At 36.9% G+C, this 22,898-nt stretch overlaps 1 protein-coding gene across 6 annotated transcripts in view; it reads left to right on the top strand.

Moving 5' to 3' along the window:
- The window catches only part of ZFAND6 (zinc finger AN1-type containing 6), a 75,698-nt gene that overhangs the window by 15,648 nt on the left and 37,152 nt on the right, over nt 1-22,898 (top strand). Inside the window, exon 2 of one of the 6 annotated variants that reach the window (XM_082388599.1) lies at nt 13,260-13,366. The exons of the other annotated variants lie outside the window; for them this stretch is intronic. Coding sequence (XP_082244725.1) covers nt 13,333-13,366 — 34 coding nt within the window. The 5' untranslated portion in view covers nt 13,260-13,332. The remainder of the gene's footprint in view (nt 1-13,259; nt 13,367-22,898) is intronic. 6 annotated transcript variants of the gene reach the window in all.

Genomic DNA, 22,898 nt, shown 5'->3' with positions numbered 1-22,898 from the left:
AAGAAACTTGGTGTTAAAAGAAAAAGAGCAAGTAGATAGAGCTTTTGTAAATATAGGTAAATATTAGTCTCTTTGAAGGGTTTCATTTCTTAACTATAGTTGGGAATTAATGTAATTATAAATTTTTAATAAAAATCCATGGTTGCCCATTATAAAAGCAGAAGTTTTTGGTTTTACCATTAAAGTATTTTAGAAGTGGAAAATGCCATACTACTCTCAAGTTTTAATTTGGTATATTTTACTATCCAGAGTAATCTTTTGCTTTTTTTTAAATAATAAAATTGTCAACTAACAGCTCATTTAATAGATGTTAAATGTTCTAATACATTCATATAATAATAATAAAAAAACAAGAAATTTGAAAATAATATATTATTTAGCTTTGATAAATAAGAATACACAGTCATTTCTCTTAAATGTTTAGATAATTACTTAAAATATATAATGTACGCCTTCTGAATGAGAACCAAATCCTGATAGCTATAGAACTTATAAAATACATTCACTTTTAGTAGGAAAAATAAGTCTTGGCAGATTAAAGTGGAAACCTACACTGAAAAGGTCTCGTTAATTGCCTAAAATAATTGTTTCAGTAAGCCAGTTCTTAGTGAGCTGTATGCGTAGAGGCTAGTCAGGTTGTCAAACCCAGTTGACTAGTCAGGTGAGTTTACAAAGTGGTAAAAGACTGGTTCTTTTCTGAAGGATTCGTATCTTATAAGTCAGTATTGTATATTACTGAGTGCCAAATTGTGGTTTGTTAAAAATGATTGCTGTAGGAGACAGAGTCAAGATGGCATACTAGGAGGATGCAGAATTTGTGTCTCTTCACAACTAGGGCACCTACCAGGCACCAGTGGGGGGACCATGGGCACCTAAGGGGACGGGAGGATCCCCCAGTGACTGGCTTGCGGGATCTTGGTTCCCAGGCCGGAGGTTGGGCCCGAGCTCCTGTGGTGGGAGCTCCAAGTCCAAACGGCTGTACTAACAGAGAACCTCAGACCCCAGGGAATATCAATTGCAGTGAGGCCTCCCAGAGGTCCTCATCTCAGCACCAAGACCCAGCTCTATCCAACTGTCTGCAAACTCCAGTGCTGGACATCTCAGGCCAAACAACCAGTGAGACAGGAATACAGCACTACCCATTTAAAAAAAAAAAAACAAAAGAAATGACCAAAAAAATTGTTACACACAATGGAACAAGGTAAAAACCTACAAGACCAAATAAATGAATAAATAGGCAACCTACCTGAAAAAGAATTCAGAGTAATGATAGTAAAGATGATCCAAAATCTCAGAAACAGAATGGAGAAAATACAAGAAACATTTAACAAGGATCTAGGAGAACTAAAGAGCAAACAAACAGTGATGAACAACACAATTACTGAAATTAAAAATACTCTAGAAGGAATCAATAACAGAATAACTGAGGCAAAAGACCAGATAAGTGAGCTGGAAGATAAAATGGTGGAAATAACTGCCAGGGAGCGGAATAAAGAAAAATGAATGAAAAGAATTGAGGGCAGTCTCAGAGACCCCTGGGACTACATTAAATGCACCAACATTCAAATTATAGGGGTCCCAGAAGAAGAAGATAAAAAGAGAGGGTCTGAGAAAATATTTGAAAAGATTATAGTCGAAAACTTCCCTAATACAGGAAAGGAAATAGTCAAGTCCAGGAAGCACAGAGAGTACCATACAGGATAAACCCAAAGAGAAACATGCCGAGACACATATTAAATTATCAAAAATTAAATACAAAGAAAAAATACTGAAAGCAGCAAGGGAAAAGGAACAAATAACATACAAGGGAATCACCATAAGGTTAACAGCTGATTTTTCAGCAGAAACTCTGCAAGCCAGAAGGGAATGGCAGGACATATTTAAAGTGATGAAAGGGGAAAACGTACAACCAAGATTACTTTACCCAGCAAGGATCTCATTCCAATTCGACGGAGAAATCAAAAGCTTTACAGACAAGCAAAAGCTAAGAGAATTCAGCACCACCAAACCAGCTTTACAACAAATCCTAAAGGAACTTCTCTAAGTGGGAAACACAAGAGAAGAAAAAGACCAACAAAAACAAACCCAAATCAGTTAAGAAAATGGTAATAGGAGCATACATATCGATAATCACCTTGAGTGTAAATGTAAACGTATTAAATGCTCCAACCAAAAGACGCAGACTGGCTGAATGGATACAAAAACAAGACCCTTATATATGCTGTCTACAAGAAACCCACTTCAGACCTGGGGACACATACAGACTGAAAGTGAGGGGATAGAAAAAGATATTCCATGCAAATGGAAATCACAAGAAAGCTGGAGTAGCAATACTCACATCAGCTAAAATAGACTTTAAAATAAAGACTATTACAACATATAAGGTAGGGCAATACATAGTGATTAAGGGATCAATCCAAGAAGAAAACACAACAATTATAAATATTTATGCACCCAACACAGGAGCACCTCGATACATAAGGCGAATGCTAACAGCCATAAAAGGAGAAATTGACAGTAACACAATAATAGTAGGGGACTTTAACACCCCACTTAACACCAATAAACAGATCATCCAGACAGAATATAAATAAGGAAACAAGCTTTAAATGACACAATAGACCAGATGGACTAAATTGATGTTTTTAGGACATTCCACCCGAAAGCAGTGTTCATGGAACATTCTGCAGGACAGAGACCCATATCTTGGGTCACAAATCAAGCCTTGGTAAATTTAAGAAAACTGAAATCGTATCAAGTATCTTTTCCGACCACAATGCTGGAGACTAGATAATCAGTTACAAGAAAAAAACTATAAAAAATACAAACACATGGAGGTTAAACAATATGCTACTAAATAACCAAGAGCTCACTGAAGGAATCAAAGAGGAAATCAAAAAATACCTAGAAACAAATACAGTGAAAACACGATGACCCAAAACCTACGGGATGCAGCAAAAGCAGTTCTAAGAGGGAAGTTCATAGCAATACAATCCTACCTCAAGAAACAAGAAACATCTGAAACAACCTAACCTTACACCTAAAGCAATTAGAGAAAGAAGAACAAAAAAATAACCCCGAACTTAGCAGAAGGAAAGAAATGATAAAGATCAGATCAGAAATAAATGAAAAAGAAATGACGGAAACAGTAGCAAAGAATGATAAAACTAAAAGCTGATTCTTTGAGAAGATAAACAAAATTGGTAAATCATTAGCCAGACTCATCAAGAAAAAAAGAAGACTCAAATCAACAGAATTAGAAATGAAAAAGAAGTAACAACTGACACTGCAGAAATATAAAGGATCATGAGAGATTACTACCAGCAACTCTATGCCAATAAAATGGACAACCTGGAAGAAATGGACAAATTCTTAGAAAAGCACAACCTTCTGAGACGGAACCAGGAAGAAATAGAAACTATAAACAAACCAATCACAAGCACTGAAATTGAAATTGTGATTAAAAATCTTCCAACAAACAAAAGCCCAGGACCATAGATGGCTTCACAGGCGAATTCTGTCAAACATTTAGAGAAGAGCTAACACCTATCCTTCTCAAACTCTTCCAAAATATAGCAGAGGGAGGAACACTCCCAAACTCATTCTACGAGGCCACCATCACCCTGATACCAAAACCAGACAAACATGTCACAAAGAAAGAAAACTACAGGCCAATATCACTGATGAACATAGATGCAAAATTCCTCAACAAAATACTAGCAAACAGAATCCAAGAGCACATTAAAAGGATCATACACTATGATCAAGTGGGGTTTATTCCAGGAATGCAAGGATTCTTCAATATATGCAAATCAATCAACATGATACACCATATTAATTGAAGGAGAAAAACCATATGATCATCTCAACAGATGCAGAGAAAGCTTTCGACAAAATTCAACACCCATTTATGATAAAAACCTTCTAGAAAGTAGGCATAGAGGGAACTTTCCTCAACATATTAAAGGCCATATGGGACAAACCCACAGCCAACATTGTTCTCAATGGTGAACAACTGACTAAGATCAGGAACAAGACAAGGTTGTCCACTGTCACCACTATTATTCAAAATAGTTTTGGAAGTTTTAGCCACAGCAATCAGAGAAGAAAAAGAAATAAAAGGAATCTGAATCGGAAAAGAAGAAGTAAAACTGTCACTGTTTGCAGATGACATGATACTACATATAGAGAATCTTAAAGATGCTACCAGAAAACTACTAGAGCTAATCAATGAATTTGGTAGAGTAGCAGGATACAAAATTAATGCACAGAAATCTCTTGCATTCCTATACACTAATGATCAAAAATCTGAAAGAGAAATTAAGGAAACACTCCCATTTACCATTGCAACAAAAAGAATAAAATATCTAGGAATAAACCTACTTAAAGAGAAAAAAGATCTGTATGCAGAAAACCGTAAGACGCTGATGAAAAAAATTAAAGATGATACAAACAGATGGAGAGATATACTATGTTCTTAGATTGGAAGAATCAACATTGTGAAGATGACTATACTACCCAGATTCAGTGCAATCCCTATCAAACTACCAATGGCATTTTTCACAGAACTAGAACAAAAAATTGCACAACTTGTATGGAAGCACAAAAGACCCCGAATAGCTGACACAATCTTGAGAAAGAAAAACTGAGCTGGAGGAATCAGGCTCCCTGACTTCAGACTATACTACAAAGCTACAGTAATCAAGACAGTATGGTACTGGCACAAAAACAGAAATATAGATCAATGGAACAGGATAGAAAGCCCAGAGATAAACCCACGCACATAGGGTCACCTTATCTTTGATAAAGGCGGCAAGAATATATAGTGGAGAAAAGACAGCCTCTTCAATAAGTGGTGCTGGGAAAACTGGACAGCTACCTGTAAAAGAATGAAATTAGAACACTTCCTAACACCATACACAAAAATAAACTCAAAATGGATTAAAGACCTAAATGTAAGGCCAGGCACTATAAAACTCTTAGAGGAAAACATAGGCAGAGCACGCTGACATAAATCACAGCAAGATCCGTTTTGACCCACCTCCTAGAGAAAGGGAAATAAAAACAAAAATAAACAAATGGGATCTAATGAAACTTAAAAGGTTTTGCACAGTCAAGGAAACCATAAAAAAGACGAAAAGACAACCCTCAGAATGGGAGAAAATATTTGCATACGAAGCAACTGACAAAAGATTGTCTCCAAAATATACAAGCAGCTCATGCAGCTCAATATCAAAAAGACAAACAACCCAATCCAAAAATGGGCAGAAGACCTAAACAGACATTTCTCCAAAGAAGATACACAGATTGTCAACAAACACATGAAAGGATTCTCAACATCACTAATCATTAGAGAAATGCCAATTAAAACTGCAATGAGGTATCACCTCACACCAGTCAGAATGCCCATCATCAAAAACTCTACAAACAACAAATGCTGGAGAGGGTGTGGAGAAAAGGGAACCCTCTTGCACTGTTGTAAATTGATACAGCCACTATGGAGAACAGTATGGAGGTTCCTTAGAAAACTAAAAATAGAACTACCATATGACCCAGCAATTCCACTACTGGGCATATATCCTGAGAAAACCATACTTCAGAAGGAGTCATGTACCACAGTGTTCACTACAACACTATTTACAATAGCCAGGACAAGGAAGCAACCTAAGTGTCCATCAACAGATGAATGGATAAAGAAGATGTGGCACATATATACAATGGAATATTACTCAGCCATAAAAAGAAACGAAATTGAGTTATTTGTAGTGAGGTGGATGGACCTAGAGTCTGTCATACAGAGTGAAGTAAGTCAGAAAGAGAAAAACGAATACCATATGTGGACACAAATATATGGAATCTAAAAAAAGAAAAATGGCTCTGATGAACCTATGGGCAGGACAGGAATAAAGACACACGTAGAGAATGGACTTGAGGACACGGGGAGTGGGAAGGGTAAGCTGGGACGAAGTGAGAGAGTAGCACTGACCTATATACACTACCAAATGTAAAATAGATAGCTAGTGGGAAGCAGCTGCATGGCACAGCAAGATCAGCTCGGTGCTTTGCGACCACCTAGAGGGGTGGGATAGGGAGGGTGGGAGGGAGACGCAAGAGGGAGGGATATGGAGATATACATATGTATATAGCTGATTTACTTTGTTATACAGCAGAAACTAATACAACACCATAAAGCAATTATACTCCAATAACTGTGTTTAAGAAAAAAATGTTGAAGGTTATATATGTTTGAGTCTGCCCAGGTGATGCAGTGCTGCTACCAACTTTTTAAAAATTTTATTTAATTTTTTTTTGGATATAGAGCAAAAACTTTAATTCTGTTCACCTGAAAAGGGACAACCCCAAAATGGTAAAGCAGAAAGAGTAATAGAGGGACATGCTCCCATCCACATTTTCCTGGTTCAGAGGGTTCTGTGTAATTTTCCAGTTGCCCAGGAAGCTCCAACTTCATGGGATTCTTCAGGTGATGAAGAGGCATGGAAAATACACTCTGGATGTGAGAATGACGCGACTGTGAGCAGTGGTGAACTATTGAAAGCTTCTATGCAGAGAAGTGGTGACAACAATGTTAAAGAGGATTAATTTAATAATTACAATACATATACTGAACACTGTATCAGAGCTTAACTTTTTTTTTAATTTTTAAGAGCAGTTTTAGGTTCACAGCAAAATTAAGAGGAAGGTACAGAGATTTCCTGTGTATGACCTGTGTCCCCACACATGCATAGCCTACCCCATTATCAGCATTCCTCACTGGAATGGTACATTTGTTAAAATTGATGAACCTGCATTGACACATCATTATCACCCAAAGCCCATAGTTTACTTTAGAGTTCACTCGTGGTGTTATATATTCTGTAGACTTGGGCAAACATACAAGGAGATTTATGCATCATTGTAGTATCATAAGAGTATTTTCACTGCCCTAAAAATCCTTTATATTCCTCTTGTTTAACCCTTCCCTCTCCTCCTCTGCCCCTGACAACACTGGTCTTTTTACTGTCTCCAAAGTTTTACCTTTTTTAGGATGTCATGTAGTTGGAAGCACACCATATGTAGCATTTTCAGTTTGGCTTTTTCTCTTAGTAATACGCATTTAAGCTTCCTTCATGTCTTTTCATGGCTTGCTATCTTATTTCTTTTTGGGACTGAATAATATTCCATTGTGTGGTTGTACCACAATGTATTAATCCATTTCCCTACTGAAAGACATCTCAGTTGCTGCAGATACTTAACTCTTCACAGAATATTCCTTTGTCACCTGCCCTAACTGAAGCTTTCCCAAAGACCGCCACTTTCCTTTGGTCTTCTCGAGCGGTGGCTGTTGATTCTTGTTAAAAGGGGAGTGAGGTCTGTGTTTTCTAACTCCCTTTGTCAAACCATTGCTCTTCCAAGCAGAAATCCTGTGATCCTTCTAATATGACTGCTTCTCCTGTCCATTATCTTATCTATATCATCTTCATGTTTATTGAGGATTTTGGCACCTGGTTGAAGTTCTTTTTTCTCCTGTTTAGCCATCCAAGTGATTTTCCACTTCTATGAATTCAGGGATTTTGGTTTTTTTAATGTATTCTTTTATCCTCAGTGCCTAGAACAGTGGGTGGCACATAAATGTGCTCACTTAATATTTATTGAATAAATAAACTTTTAATAAATAAATTTTTAAAAACTTCCTGACTTCTGTCTCCACAGAGCTTTAGCAATCTATTCCAAAGACCAAGCCTGAGACCTTATCGCTGCTTGAAACAATTCCACCCCAGAAATTTTTTCTGAGTATAGAAGTATAATACATGATAATTACTAAAAATTTAGTAAATAAATAGACAAAAAAAATCACTCATAATCTAGCTGTCTAGAGATGAAAATGGATATTTTGCCTATATCTTTCTAGCCTTTTTTTTCTCTACACATGTTTTAAATTTTTTGAAATGAGGAGTCATAATGCAAATACTGTTTAAAAAACCCAGATGTTTTATGTGTGTGTAATTTTAGGGTTTATTGTGAAATCTTTCCATGTAATTATTCTTTATTCACTCAAAGCATATTAATGCCTGCTCTGTGCTAGGCAGTGTGCCAGTTGCTAAAGATACAACATTAAAGGAAACAGCCCCTGCGCTAAAGATGCTTACATAAATCTCCTAAGTGATGACATCATTGTCAATGGCTCCGTAGTGTTCTGTTGTATGAAGTACCATAGTTTGTTTAACCAACCCTCTGTCCTTTTTGCTTAGGGAGTAATTTTTTTTTACTCTGAGAAACAGTGCTGCCGTGAGTATGTCCTTAGGATAAATTCATAGAAGTGGAATCTTGGGTCAAAGTGTACATGCATTTTTAAGTTGTTCTGGGGAAAAGTTGTACTACTTTATATTCTCACCAAGAAAATATGTATTGGGTTGGCCAAAGAGTGCTTTCGGTTTTTAAGTAAAAATAAAAGACACATTTTTCATTTTCACCAAGAGCCTCATTGAACAACATATTCACCCTTTTGTTCCACTGCCTTCTGCCATTTTTCAGGCAACTTCATAATTCCATCTTCCCAAAACTTTTTATCTTTTTGAGCAAACAACTGTTCCAGGTGCCCTTTATAGCCTTCCAGGAAATTGAAATTTTTCCATTAAGAGAATTTTGTAAAGACCTAAATAAATGAAAATCTGAAGGTGTAATGTCTGGTGAATATGGCAGATGAATCAGAACTTACCAGCCAAGCTGTAACAGTTTTTGCCTGGTCATCAAAGAAACATGCAATCTTGGGTTATCTTGATGGAAGATTATGTGTTTTTTGTTGACTAATTCTGGACACTTTTCGTCAAGTGCCGCTTTCAGTTGGTCTAATTGGGAGCAGTACTTGTTGGAATTAATTGTTTGGTTTTCCAGAAGGAGCTCATAACAGAGGACTCCTTTCCAATCCCACCATATACACAACATCACCTTCTTCGGATGAAGACCGGCCTTTGGTGTGGTTGGTGGTGGTTCATTTCACTTGTCCCACGATCTCTTCCGTTCCACATTATTGTACAGTATCCACTTTTCTTCGCCCATCACAATTTAAAAACAGATCATTTTCATTACATTTAAGTAGAGAATTGCATGCAGAAGTATGGTCAAGAAGGTTTTTTTTGCTTCACTTATGTGGAACTCAAACATCAAAGCAATCAACATAACCAAGCTGGTGCAAATGATTTTCAACGCTTGATTTGGATATTTTGAGTATGTTGACTATGGTCCTGCGTGGTATAACGTTGATTGTCCTGAATTAATGTCTCGATTTAATCGCTATCAACTTCAACTGGTCTACCCGACCGTGGAGCATTGTCCAGCGAGAAATCTCCAGCACAAAACTTCACAAACCACTTTTGACACATTAGATCAGTTAAAGCACCTTCTCCATACACTGCACAAATCTATTTTTGCAATTCAGTTGCGTTTTTACCGTTCTTGAAATAATAAAGCATATGCTGAAAATGTTGCTTTTTTTCTTCCATCTTTAATGTTAAAATGGCTACACAAAAATTCACCAATTTTGGTAAGTTTTTTTAATGCATGCTGATATGACAGCTGTCACATGCAATCTAACAAAATTGTTTCGAATGAAGTTAAAGACAACTAAGTGCTACTAGAGCCATCTTACAGAAAAAACCGAATGAACGTTTTGACCAACCCAATAAAAGCTAGTTTAACTGCGTAATAAACCAGTAGGTATGTTCATTTTTGAGTGATTGCCAATTTGGTGAGTAAAATTTTTTTCTTTATTGAGGTGTAATTTCCATACCATAAAATTCACCCATTTAATAAGTGTTCAGTAATTTTTAATAAATTTACAGAGTTGTGTAATTACTACCACACTGCAGTTTTAGAACATTTCCATCACTCCAAAAAGATCCCTTGAGTCTGTTTATAAACAGGACTCATTTCCATCACCAGTCCTGGGTATCCAGCCAATAGTCTGCTTCTCTATCTCTGTAGATTTGCTCTTTCTCAGCATTTCATATAAACGGGAATCATAAAATACATGGTCTTTTGAGTTTGGCTTCTTTAACCTAGGATGTTTTTGAGGTATATCCATCTATCATTAGCTTCGTCCTTTTCTTTTTTTTTCCTTCCATATTTATAATTAGCTTGGTCCTTTTTTTTCTTTTCTTTTTTCTTTTTTTCCCCCTTTTCTTTCTTTTTTTCTTTAAGTGGAATTAAACAGCATTTATCCTTTTGTGTCTGGCTCATTTCACTTAGCATAATGTCTTCAGGGTTCATTTTGTAGCATATATGAGAATTTCACTCCTTTTCAAGGCTAAATAATATTCCATTGTATGTATATATGTCACATTTTGTTTATCCATTCATCCATCCATGGACATGGTGTTGTTTCTACCTTTTGGCTATTGTGAGTAATGGTGGTATAAACATTAGTATATAAATATCTGTTCTAGTTCTTGCTTTCAAATCTTTTGGGTATATGCCCAGAAGTGGAATTGCTGGATCATAGCAGTCCTATATTTAGCTTTTTGAGGAACTGCCAAGCTGTTTTCCATAGAGGCTGCACCATTTTACATTCCCACCACCAACGCACGAAGGTTCCAATTACTTCACATCCTTGCCAAAACGTACTGACTTTTTGAGAATAGCCATCTTAATGATATAAAGTGGTATCTCATTCTGGTTTTGATTTGCATTTCTTAATGATTAGTGATATTGAGCCACTTTTCATGTGCTTATGGGCCATGCTTGGGTGTACCTTCTTTGGGGATATGTCTGTTCAAGTCCTTTGCCCATTTTTGGATTAGTTTGTTTGGATTAGGTTGTTCGTTGAGTTGTAGGCGTTCTTTATATATTCTAGGTATTAATTGCCTATCAGATAAATCATTTGCAAATATTTTCTCCCATTCTGTGGGTTGTCTTTTTACTCTGTTGATAGTGCCCTTTGATGGACAAAATTTTACAGTTTTGATAATGTCCAAATTATGTTTTTCCTTTTTTTGCTTGTGCTTTAGGTATCATATCCAGGAAATCATTGCCAAATTCAGTGTTTATATCTTTTGCCATATGTTTTCTCCTAGGAGTTTTGTAGTTTTAGCTCTTATGTTTAGGTCTTTGATCCATTTTCTGTTAATTTTTGCATGTGGTATAAGGTAAAGGGTTCAGCTTCATTCTTTTGCGTGGATATCCTATTTTCCTGGCACTGTTTGTTGAAAAGACTGTCCTTTCTCCATTGAATTGTCTTGGCTTAATCACTTTTTATTGCCAAATAGTATTCATTGTGTAGATATATACCATATTGTATTTATCCATTTACCAGTTGATGGACATTTGGATTGTTTCCAGTTTTTGGCTAGTCTGAATAATGCTGCTATGAACATTTACATATAAGTTTTTGTGTGGCATACATTTTTGTTTCTCTTAGGTAGAAACCTAAAACGAATTATTGGGTCATGTGATAACTGCATGTTTATAGGAAATGGCTAAACTGTTTCCCTGAGTTTCTGTGTCTTTCACATTCCTACTAGTAATGCATGAGTTTTTCACTTTACTCTCACCAACACTTAGTATATATAGTAAGTCTTTAAATTTAACCATTCTAGTAGATGTGGAGTGGCATTTCATTGTGGGGTTAACTTGCATTTCTTAAATGACGAATAACTAATGTTGAATGCTAATCTATTTTTCTGGCTGTAGCCTCCTGTCATTCCAATTCTCGCTCTCTTTTTTCCACCACACTTAGTCTTAAGCTTGATTAAGACCTCCACTTTCAACACCTGTTGTTTCTTCTTTTCCTTAGCTTCAGTTCCCTCTTCAATCACTTTTCTTCTCAGTATTCTTAGCTTCTAGTCTTGGAGCAGTTCTACCGTTTATATACTCTGCTTTTAAAACTAAGCTGCTGAATGCTACCAGAGAAAGTCACAGAATTTTATGTTTTGATACCACTGTGAATTTTTCTGTAACTTTTAAAATTTTTTTATTTATTTATTTTATTTATTTTATTTTTGGCTGCGTTGGGTCTTCGTTGCTGTGCGCAGGCTTTTCTCCACTTGCGGCGAGCGGGGGCTACCCCTCGCTGCGGTTTGCGGGCTTCTCTCGCTGCGGTTTGCGGGCTTCTCGTGGTGGTCTCTCGTTGCGGAGCACGGGCTCTAGGCGTGCAGGCCTCAGCAGCCGCAGCACATGGGTTCAGTTGTTGTGGCACGCGGGCTCCAGAGTACAGGCTCAGTAGTTATGGCACACAGGCCCAGTTGCTCCGTGGCATGTGGGATCCTCCCAGAGGAGGGCTCGAACCCGTGTCACCTGCATTGGCAGGCAGATTCCTAACCACTGCGCCACCAGGGAAGCCCTTTCTATAACTTTTTATTTTGATATAGTTTCATATAGAAGTTGCATAAACATTACAAAGAGCTCCCATTCCCTTTTCCTAGGTTATCAATTGTTACGCTTTGTCCCATCTGCTTTATCATATTCTCTCTGTCTTGTGTGTGTGTGTGTGTGTGTACAAATATAGGCACATTATTTTTTTCTGAATCATTTGAGAGTTAAGCTGGAGACTCAGGTTATATAGCTATTAAGTGGTAAAGCAGGGATTTAAATTCAGATCTTTTTTTGGTCTCCCTTGTATCTGGCACATACTTGGTGCTCTGGGAATGCTTCTTGAATTGACCAGTGACTACAGCTCACCTGTTAGAATCTATATCGTGTCTCTTCTTGGGGTTTTAGCATGTATAGGTGCGTGGGCTTTGAAGTCAGACTCGCTGGATTCAAATCCTTGCTTTACCACTTACTAGCTGTTTGACCTGAGCAAGTTCCATAATCTCACTAAGCCTCAGTTCCCTCATTTCTAAAATGGAGGTGATAATAGTCCTACTATTATTGTGAATATTAGAGGAGACAATGCAGGTAAAGAATTTATCATGGACTCTCTCATTTCTATTCTTATCTTGTCCTACTACTCTGATTTAGCTACTAGCTTCTCTTAGTTTGTCCTGCCCCATGATTTTTTAACTGACAGAGTTGATGAGACATCTAAGTGAATTTCTAGGCAGTTAGCAAAAAGAGAACTCTGGAGAAAGTTCTAGGCTAGAGTCATACTTGGAAGACATTTACTCAGACCTGCTAGTTAGAGCTTTGAAACTTGAACTTTGTAGATAAAAAGACAAATAGCAGGTGATGAGATATTGAGATATAGGTCCAGGAGCCATACATCTTTGGACATAACAGTTTTTAAGTATTTTTTAATTGGCTTCTAAACTTTTGAAATATTTCAGAAATATCAACTTTTTGGCATCCATAAAATACAGTCACATACTTGGAAGCAGTACAGAAATTTGAGGTACCGTGATGTTTCTGCCCCTTTTCTACACCCTCTCCAAAGGTACATGTTTTTTTCAATAAAATATTCTATCTTGTTAGATCACATGTCCTAGGTTTTGATTCAGAAGATAATGGTCATCATAGGTCATCATAGGTGTGACCCCATTTGACAAGTAGGAGGAAGAGAAATCATCAAAGGAATTAATTCCAAAGTAAGATTTCATTAATGTTATATTGGTTTTTTTGTTTTGTTTTGTTTTGTTTTTTTACTGCGCAGTCATCCTTTATTTTTTTTTCACATCTTTATTGGAGTATAATTGCTTTACAATGTTGTGTTAGTTTCTGCTGTATAACAAAGTGAATCAGCTATACGTATACATATATCCCCATATCCCCTCCCTCTTGGGTCTCCCTCCCATCCTCCCAATCCCACCCCTCTAGGTGGTCACAGAGCACCAAGCTGATCTTACTGTGCTATGCAGCTGCTTCCCACTAGCTGTTTCACATTTGGTAGTGTATATATGTCCGTGCCACTCTCACTTCGTCCCAGCTTACCCTTCCCCGCCCCATGACCTTAAGTCCATTTTCTACATCTACGTCTTTATTTCTGTCCTGTCCCTAGGTTCTTCAGAACCTTTTGTGTGTGTGTTTTTAGATTCCATATATATGTGTTAGCATACAGTATTTGTTTTTCTCTTTCTGACTTACTTCACTCTGTATGACAGACTTTAGGTCCATCCACCTCACTACAAATAACTCAGTTTCATTTCTTTTTATGGCTGAGTAATATTCCATTGTATATATATGCCACATCTTCTTTATCCATTCATCTGTCGATGGACACTTAGGTTGCTTCCATGTCCTGGCTATTGTAAACAGAGCTGCAATGAACATTGTGGTACATGACTCTTTTTTTTTTTTTTTTTTTTAAAGTGAGGTTGAATAGCTGCTTTTTTTTTAAAGTATTTGTTAATTTATTTATTTATGGCTGTGTTGGGTCTTCGTTTCTGTGCGAGGGCTTTCTCTATTTGCGGCAAGCGGGGACCACTCTTCATCGCAGTGCGCGGGCCTCTCACTATCGTGGCCTCTCTTGTTGCGGAGCACAGGCTCCAGACACGCAGGCTCAGTAATTGTGGCTCACGGGCTTAGTTGCTCCGAGGCATGTGGGATCTTCCCAGACCAGGGCTCGAACCCGTGTCCCCTGCATTGGCAGGCAGATTCTCAACCACTGCGCCACCAGGGAAGCCCTACATGACTCTTTTTGAATTTGTATTGTTTTTTTAGTCAGTAAGATGTCAGTAACTATTCGTTAGTTGCTTTATTTATCAGAGGAAATGGGGCAAGGGGGACATGCACATGAAATCAGAGAAAGTGTAAATGATAATCAGAGAAAATGTAAATGATCACAAGAATCCCTGATGAATTTAGATGTTTAATTGCTGGCTTGTATATTATTAAACTCCAAACCATATTTTATTCTTCTAATAATTTTGATAGTTTTCTCAGAATAATTATCCCTTTGAAGGAAATGGGTTACCAGGACCTCTTCTCCGATTCCTTTTACAGAATAAGTTCCATGTAGATAAAATTTTTATAGTTATTTTTTATAGTGCTGTCTTCCCATGAAAATCAGGAGTAAAATATTTTAGAAAAATTGCACAGAGCCTTGCCAATTTGTCATCAATATCCTTGGTTTGGTTGTCTCTAATAAACAGATTCCAGACTTCCTTGGCGGTCTAGTGGTTAAGACACTGCGCTTCCACTGCAGGGGGTATGGGTGTGATCCCTGGTCGGGGAGCTAAGATCCCGTGTGCCGCACATCGTGGCCACAAAAATAGAAGAAGAAAAAAAAAACAGATCCCAATTTTAAATACATACATATCTTTAGTACCTCACTCTGACCGTGAGTGTTAACAGGTGATAAAATTCTAGAATTTAAAATTTTACTGTCTGATAATGAGAAAGCTTATTTCTCAAGTTAAGACCAAATCAGTTGCAGTGATTATTCATTTGACATTTTGGGGTAGAAACTGTTTTATATTTTCAGTACCTTAACTCTTAAAATGAGAATGCTACATAAATTGAGGATGTTTATTAGCAAAGAGAGAACAGTATCCTGGTTTGCTGGTTGTGGCCACTTGATTTCACATTTATGGTATATCTTAAGACAAAACAAAAATATGTATGAATAACTATAGAAACACAAATATATTTCATACTAACTAGAAATCTTGCGTGTCAAATGAGTCTAAGTGACTGTCAGTTTTTTTAGCAGAGGAAAATGAAACTGAGTGTTTATTAATAGGAAAAGGTAGAATTATTTTGTACTGCAGGTGAAATATTTTTTTTTACCTGTCATTTGTTAGACCTAGCTTTTTAAATAGTTAGAAGAGATAAAAAGGTATTAAGTAATGTTCAAAGTACATAGGTAGCAAGATAATTATACCCCAGAGTGTCTATAAGGTGTTAGCCACAGCTGAGCGTTTTTAAATGATCATAATCCCAGGAGGTCTAATTATTTCATAATTTACATTTGCTTAATCAGAATGTATATTGAATGGGCACTCTGTCTTTTTGATGGAAACTTTTATTACATAGTTGGTTTTAGAAGTTTAGAAAAAGCAAGAAAAGAAACCACATTAACCACAGAAGTTATTCTCTGCAAAATTCAACTTGGAATAATACAGGCATAAGGATATATTGTAACTTTGTTCTATAAAATCACACTTTTGTGTGCCTGTCTCATATGTTACCTTTTTTATTTAAAAAAAAAAAAACAGGGAAAAGCTCATAAAATTCTCAGTTCTTAATGAGAAATAGCCATCTTGGGGAAGAAGGGCTTGTTTTGTCTTTTCTGTTAGTATAGGAGGGTATCACTGACAGTGTTCCCATGTGGTTAGGTCCTCACCCTCTGGAAATGATTGAGGCAGAGAGCGTGATGCCAGGTTTTTTTTCCTATTAAATACTTATTCATTTTCTCATTGGGGTGCGTGTATCTTTTTGAATTAGTGTTTTGGGATGTTTTACATATATATCTATATATATACACACACACCCAGGAGTGGAATTGCTGGGTCATATGTTAGTTCTGTTTTTAGTTTTTGGAGAAACCGCATGTTTTCCACAATGGCTACACCAGTTTACACCCCCACCAACAGTGTACAAGGGTTCACGTTTCTCCACATCCTCGCCAACATTTGTTATTTGTGTTCTTTTTGAAGATAGCCATTCTGACAGGTGTAAGGTGATATCTCATTGTGGTTTTGATTTACGTTTCCCTGGTGATTAGCGATGTTGAGCATCTTTCCATGTGCCTGTTGGCCGTTTGCATTTCCTCTTTGGCAAAATGTCTATTCAGGTCTTCTGCCCATTTTTTAATCAGGTTGTTTGTTTTTTTGATGTTGAGTTGTATGAGCTGTTTATATCATTTACAAATATTTTCTCCCATTCAGTAGGTTGTCTTTTCATTTTGTCGTTTGTTTCCTTTGCTGTGCAAAAGCTTTTAAGTTTAATTAGGTCCCATTTGTATATTTTTGCTTTTATTTCCTTTGTTATAGGAGATGCTTCCAAAAAAATATTGCTCAGATTTATGTCAGAATGTTCTGCCTTTGAGGAAAACTCAGACTTCTTAAACTTGCTTATCTCTTGAAATTTTGAATCATTCTCTCCTTGGTCTTTGGTTCTGTATGACTTAAAGTCAGGTCCTTGGGACTTTAACTTCCTGGCAGTATATTGAGGCTAATGTTGGAGCTAGTTGGACTTCATCCAGCAGATTTAAGACAAATAAATAAGGAGCTATTATAGGGCCCATTGCTGATGAAGTAGAAACAATTTTCAGCTGAATGCTAAATGGCTTCAAAGAGTATGGTGCCTAGCAATTTATTTTGTGTTTTTAAACTACACATAGAAACAGAAGAGAAAAGCCTGATCTTGGAATGACTGATTTAGGCCTGCCAAACAATTACAGGTATCACTAACATAGGAACTTAAAATTATCGAGGTGATCTCTATGTAGCATTGAAACAAGATCAGTGGAGATTCATGCGTTGACTTCTAAGTAGTTTTAAAGCTAATATGCTGCTTTTTTTCTTAATTAAGGGAGACTTGAAAATTACTCAAATTACTGGTGATTTTTTCAGCATTAGAAGTAGTGAAAATATACAGATAGGATTTTTTTTTTGGCTGCATTGGGTCTTCGTGGCTGCGTGCGGGCTTTCTCTAGTTGCGGCAAGTGGGCTTCTCGCTGCGGTGACTTCTTTTGTTGCGGAGCACGGGCTCCAGGCTCACGGGCTCAGTAGTTGTGGCACACAGGCTTAGTTGCTCTGTGGCATGTGGGATCTTCCCGGACCAGGGCTCGAACCCGTGTCCCCTGCATTGGCAGGCAGATTCTTAACCACTGTGCCATCAGGGAAGCCCACACGTTAGGATGTTGTAATGCTGTGAAAAAGAGACTACTTTGATTGTACTTGTATATAGTTTTTGTGTCTTAAATGACCTATGGGTTACATTAAATTCCTGAAGAGAATATAGTACAAATTAGAAAGTTTTAAACACAGACTTGTCATCTGGCACACTAATTTTAGATTGTCTTAGATTAATCCGCTTCACTATTTAATGGCCTGAAGGAGGAAAGGAGCTAATTTAAACTGGATTAGTGTGTTCTACACTGTTAAAGCATTCCCAGATTGATCCTAAAAATTAAAGATGGAAAAGACTGGTAATTTGATTTTTACACAGGTGATCGGATTTCCTATAATTGGTATATAGGGGTTCAGGGTTTGTTTTTGTGATGTGGGTAAATGCAAGTCAAGTGTTAATCCATTATATAAACATTTGAGTGCCTAGAACACCTGTTCTATGCAGGTGTGCCAGATACTAGAAATACAGTGGTGGGCAAGACAGATGGCTCCTAAAATATCATGTTATTAAAATGTAGTGGGCTGAATTACATGGTCTAAATTTCACCAGGAAAGTGGCTTGTGTATTAACATGTACTTTGTTTCTAAGTAGTGGTGTTTTTATATTTAGTTTTCTCCATATATACATATCTCACTTCCAACAGATAATATTTATCTACAAGATAATTATTAACTGGGATAAATGCAACAGGATTTATAGACAAAAAATGGTTTGATGTTTATTGGAAACTTTTTTTAAAATCAACTATATATTCTCAGTGAACAGAACATGGTATTTAAAACATCAGTTGTTCAAATTAACATTTTTATTAGATGGGTAGTAACAGTTTAATTTATTCAGACTTCTAAATGGTAAGAGTTATGAGACAAAGGACCACACCTAACTCATTGAGGCTGGATTTGTGTCTTATATTTTTTATATCCCTCACAACTCTGCATATAGTCAGTGATGAGTGAATGGATTCATTGAAGGTGTTTACCTGGGAGTGTTTTATCTTGGCAATTTTGATATAACCATTATACTAATAGAATTGAGAAAAATTGTTTAAATAAAAGGCTGCTCTTTTTTAAAAAAAATAGCTGCTGTTTTGAGCATTTCAACTTTGTAGTAAATGAGTAAAAATGTTTCAAATAAATTACAGGGTTTTTTTTTTAATACTTTAAGATTCTTTTAAGGTCTCTGAAGAAATCTCTTGGCCTCAAATTACCCAGCTTATTATAAGGTAATCTTTAGGTTTTATATTTGATTACTGGTTACTAAACTTTTCAGGAGAAGGATTTTTGTTTTTAATGAAAGTTCTTATCTGATAAACTGTTCAGGAACACGAATTAGTTTGTAGCATAACTAGTAATTGGACAAAGAAGTGAGGGGAAACTGCTTTTCTGTATTTTATGAAGAATTAGGAAACATTCAGAAGTGATTCTTGATGAAAGGAATAAGCTATGCTGCCTTTTATTTTTAAAAATAAATTTATTTATTTATTTATTTTTGGCTGCATTGGATCTTTGTTGCTGCGTGCAGGGTTTCTCTAGTTGCGGCGAGCGGGGGCTACTCTTTGTTGCGGTGTGCAGGCTTCTCATTGTGGTGGCTTCTGTTGTTGCGGAGCATGGGCTCTAGGCGCGCGGGCTTCAGTAGTTGTGGCTCGCAGGGTCTAGAGCGCAGGCTCAGTAGTTGTGGCGCACGGGCTTGGTTGCTCTGCGGCATGTGGGATCTTCCCGGACCAGGGCTCGAACCTGTGTCCTCTGCACTGGCAGGCGGATTCTTAACCACTGCTCCACCAGGGAAGCCCCAGTAACGTGTTATTTTAAAAAGCAGTCCGAGTTGATCTTGTTTAAGGTACCAAATCATTTCCAGGTTTTTGAAATGATATAAGAAGTTGATATGGAGAGAAGGTAAGAAAGGGAAAAGTTTGTTTTTCTGCTTATATCTAAATGAGGATAATTTTTTAGAAAATTATTTTAAAATGTAAAAAATAAAATAATTACTTAGTGGAAAACTGATACTTGCAGAAACTTGAACTCATTAGTTATGTGGCTCATCTTGGTGTAACTCATATTTGTAATATTTATCCTTTACCTAGCATAGGTATAAATCTGAGTAATATTTTGAACCAGAATGGCTTTCTCTACTCCACTGTCCTTTTTTATTATTTTTAAAAAGTAGTTTTATTGAGATAAATCTGCATACAATAAAATTTACGCATTTAAAATGTGCAGTTTTAGTATGACAGTTGAAAATAGTTGTATAACCATCACTTTGATCGTGATGTGGAGCATTTCTGTCACACTTTGGAATTAATCTTGTCTCCTACCCCTGGTCCCTGGATCTACTTTCTGTCATAGTTGCTTTTTGTAGCAATTCATATAAATTGAGTCATACGTTATATAGTCGTATTTGTCTTTTTTCACTTAGCATAATAATTTGGAGATTCACTCATGTTGTTATGTTCATAAGTAGTTTATTTCTTTTTATTACTGAATAGTATTCCATTGTGTGGATATACTGCAATTTGTTTATCCATTCACATTTGATGGATATTTGGATTGTTTCCAGTTCTTGGCTACTATAAATAAGGCCACTATGAACAGTTGAGTACAAGTCTTTTCAGGGACATGTGTGTAAATACCTGTAAATGGGAGCTTTGCTGTAGTTTAAATGTAAGGCCTTGTTTCTTGGTTTTGATGGAGGAGATAGAAAAATTTATATTAAACCAGAAGGTCAAAATTTATCTCAGGGAAAGAGTTGAATTGCCAGCTGTTACTCCTATTCTTATACTTTTGTTTTATTCTTTATCTCCCTCCCCCCCAAAAAAGGCTATTACCTTTTCCTTTAACTAAAACATCTTATAAAATGGCATTCCTTATTTAAAACTCAAATTTATAAGAATATGCTAATTCCTTTTCAGCACAGTTGTTCTCAAAGAGCTTTTTTTTTTTTTTTTAAGTATAGTTGAATTACAATGTTGTGTTAAGAATATGCTAAATTTTGAATGGGCTAGTTGAACCATGGCTATTTTATACACTTCCTGTCCCCTACCCCCTAGTATTTCCACCTCATATTAAACTTTATTGTTTTGGAGTCTTTTTTCATTTCTTTCTATAGCACCCCCTTTCTCTTCAGAATAGGGACCTGTATAGTACAGATGGGTTAAGGGAAATACAGAAGAAGCTACAGATAAAGAAAGGTTCATAATTTGTCATGTCATATATTAGGGGTTTGCTGGAAATTCAGATGCAGACCATGTTGATCTGACTTAATGAAACCTGTGAAGTAAGCTGTATTTGCTGACTCATGTATATATGTTATAATCTTTTCGGCAGTGTAGTTAAGAATTGATTTAGAAGCAGGTGATACCTGAAAACTTGCTCCCTGCCCTCCCAAATATATTCATATGTATACATACAAATGCCCATATACACATCCCATATTTCTTAAGTTAGGGATTTTAGGTTTAAAATTGGATTAAATTTTGAGTTGGTCAGATTTCAGTCACAGTGTGGGTTATTCTAATCCTTTTATTATAACAGCATTTACTGCAGCATTCAGGGAAATGGAGTTTGAATTGAGGTCAGAGGAAAAATTTGGAGAGTTAGCAGGTAGATTGGGTAGAGTATTTGACACATGCTACCTGAGAAAAAGGGAGAGAAGGCAGGGAGTGGGATAAAATAATTTTGCCTGTTTTGCAGTTGGGCATTCTACAAGTACTTATTAAAATTAAAATGCCTTTTTTAAACAAACAAGGTAATGTTTGGTGCTGCTGAGTTACAAAGATTAATGTGATACAGAGCCTGCCTGAAAGAAGGCCACATGGCTCAGTAACACTGTTCCAGACCTGGAATTAGCTAAAGTGTACCAGTAAATATTGTACCAGTTAACGTTGCTCATACCTGATAAGAGGGTATATCCAGATTAGTATAGGAGACTAAATTCAGCCCTTCGTCCCAGGTCAACTTTGTCCTGACTCTTCAGTTTTGCTGGCTATCTACCCCTCCAATTGCTGCCTCTGTCTCTGTTAGACTGTGAGCTAAGTGACGAGTTGTTCTGCTGCTTTCCGAGGTGGATTGTTTGTGAGATTTCTTACTAGAGAGACTGCTGTTCTGGGCCTACTGACAAGTAAAACAAAAATGAAGTATGGGCATAGGATGCAAATAATTACAATATAGTCAAAGCTATGCTCTTAACAACTGTCGCAGTCTTACAAAGACTGACTTTTATAGTAGGTAAAAGACAATCCAAAATAAGTTAAAATGAGGGAAAATAGGTTAAGCCATTGGAGAGGAAGGAGAACATGAAATTAGTGAGGTAATAGTGAAGATTTTCTCCTTTCTTGCATTTTATTTTATTCATTTTCTCTCTCTTTTTTCCACCTCTTTCCTCCCTCTCCTTTAATTTATTTTGTGGTTTTATGCCACAGAAATATTTGTGTTTTGGCCTCTCAGTGATTAACATTCTGTTATCTTGTCTTTTCCAGGTGCTCTGTAGGTCAGTGTGTGCTTTGTTGGCTTCTTATTGGCATAACAGAGTTTGTTTGGGTGGGACGTTTGTTTTAGTATTTCCCTTGTATGTTATTGATCACTCATTAACTCTTGCTTTGGTATTGCTTTGCTACCTGGCATAACTAGAAATTAATTTAATTTGGAGTTTTTAACAAGGACACACCTGCTACTGCATATCCAGTTGAGGAATAACCCTGCTTTATTGGAGAAGTTTGTCTCTTTTTTTTTTTTTTTTAAACCTGAGCTCTTTTTTTTTTTTTTAGAAATTCACGTTCTTTTATTTATTTATTTATTTATTTTTGGCTGTGTTGGGTCTTCATTTCTGTGTGAGGGCTTTCTCTAGTTGCGGCAAGTGGGGACCACTCTTCATCGCGATGCGCGGGCCTCTCACCATCGCGGCCCCTCCCGTCGCGGGGCACAGGCTCCAGACGCGCAGGCTCAGTAGCTGTGGCTCACGGGCCCAGTTGCTCCGTGGCATGTGGATCTTCCCAAACCAGGGCTCGAACCCGTGTCCCCTGCATTGGCAGGCAGATTCTCAACCACTGCGCCACCAGGGAAGCCCAGAAGTTTGTCTCTTTAACTGCAATAGAATAAGAAGGTTGAGAGGAGGCAGACATTCACTTGACTCATAAGCATTCACATCTGATGTTTTCAATGAGAGCACTATTTCTTACAGTT

This window comes from Balaenoptera borealis, assembly GCF_965194805.1.
Source record: "Balaenoptera borealis genome assembly, chromosome: 3".
In the NCBI taxonomy this organism is placed as follows: domain Eukaryota; kingdom Metazoa; phylum Chordata; class Mammalia; order Artiodactyla; family Balaenopteridae; genus Balaenoptera; species Balaenoptera borealis.
Note: the sequence above shows the minus strand (reverse complement) of the source record. Positions and strands in the feature narration are given on the sequence as shown.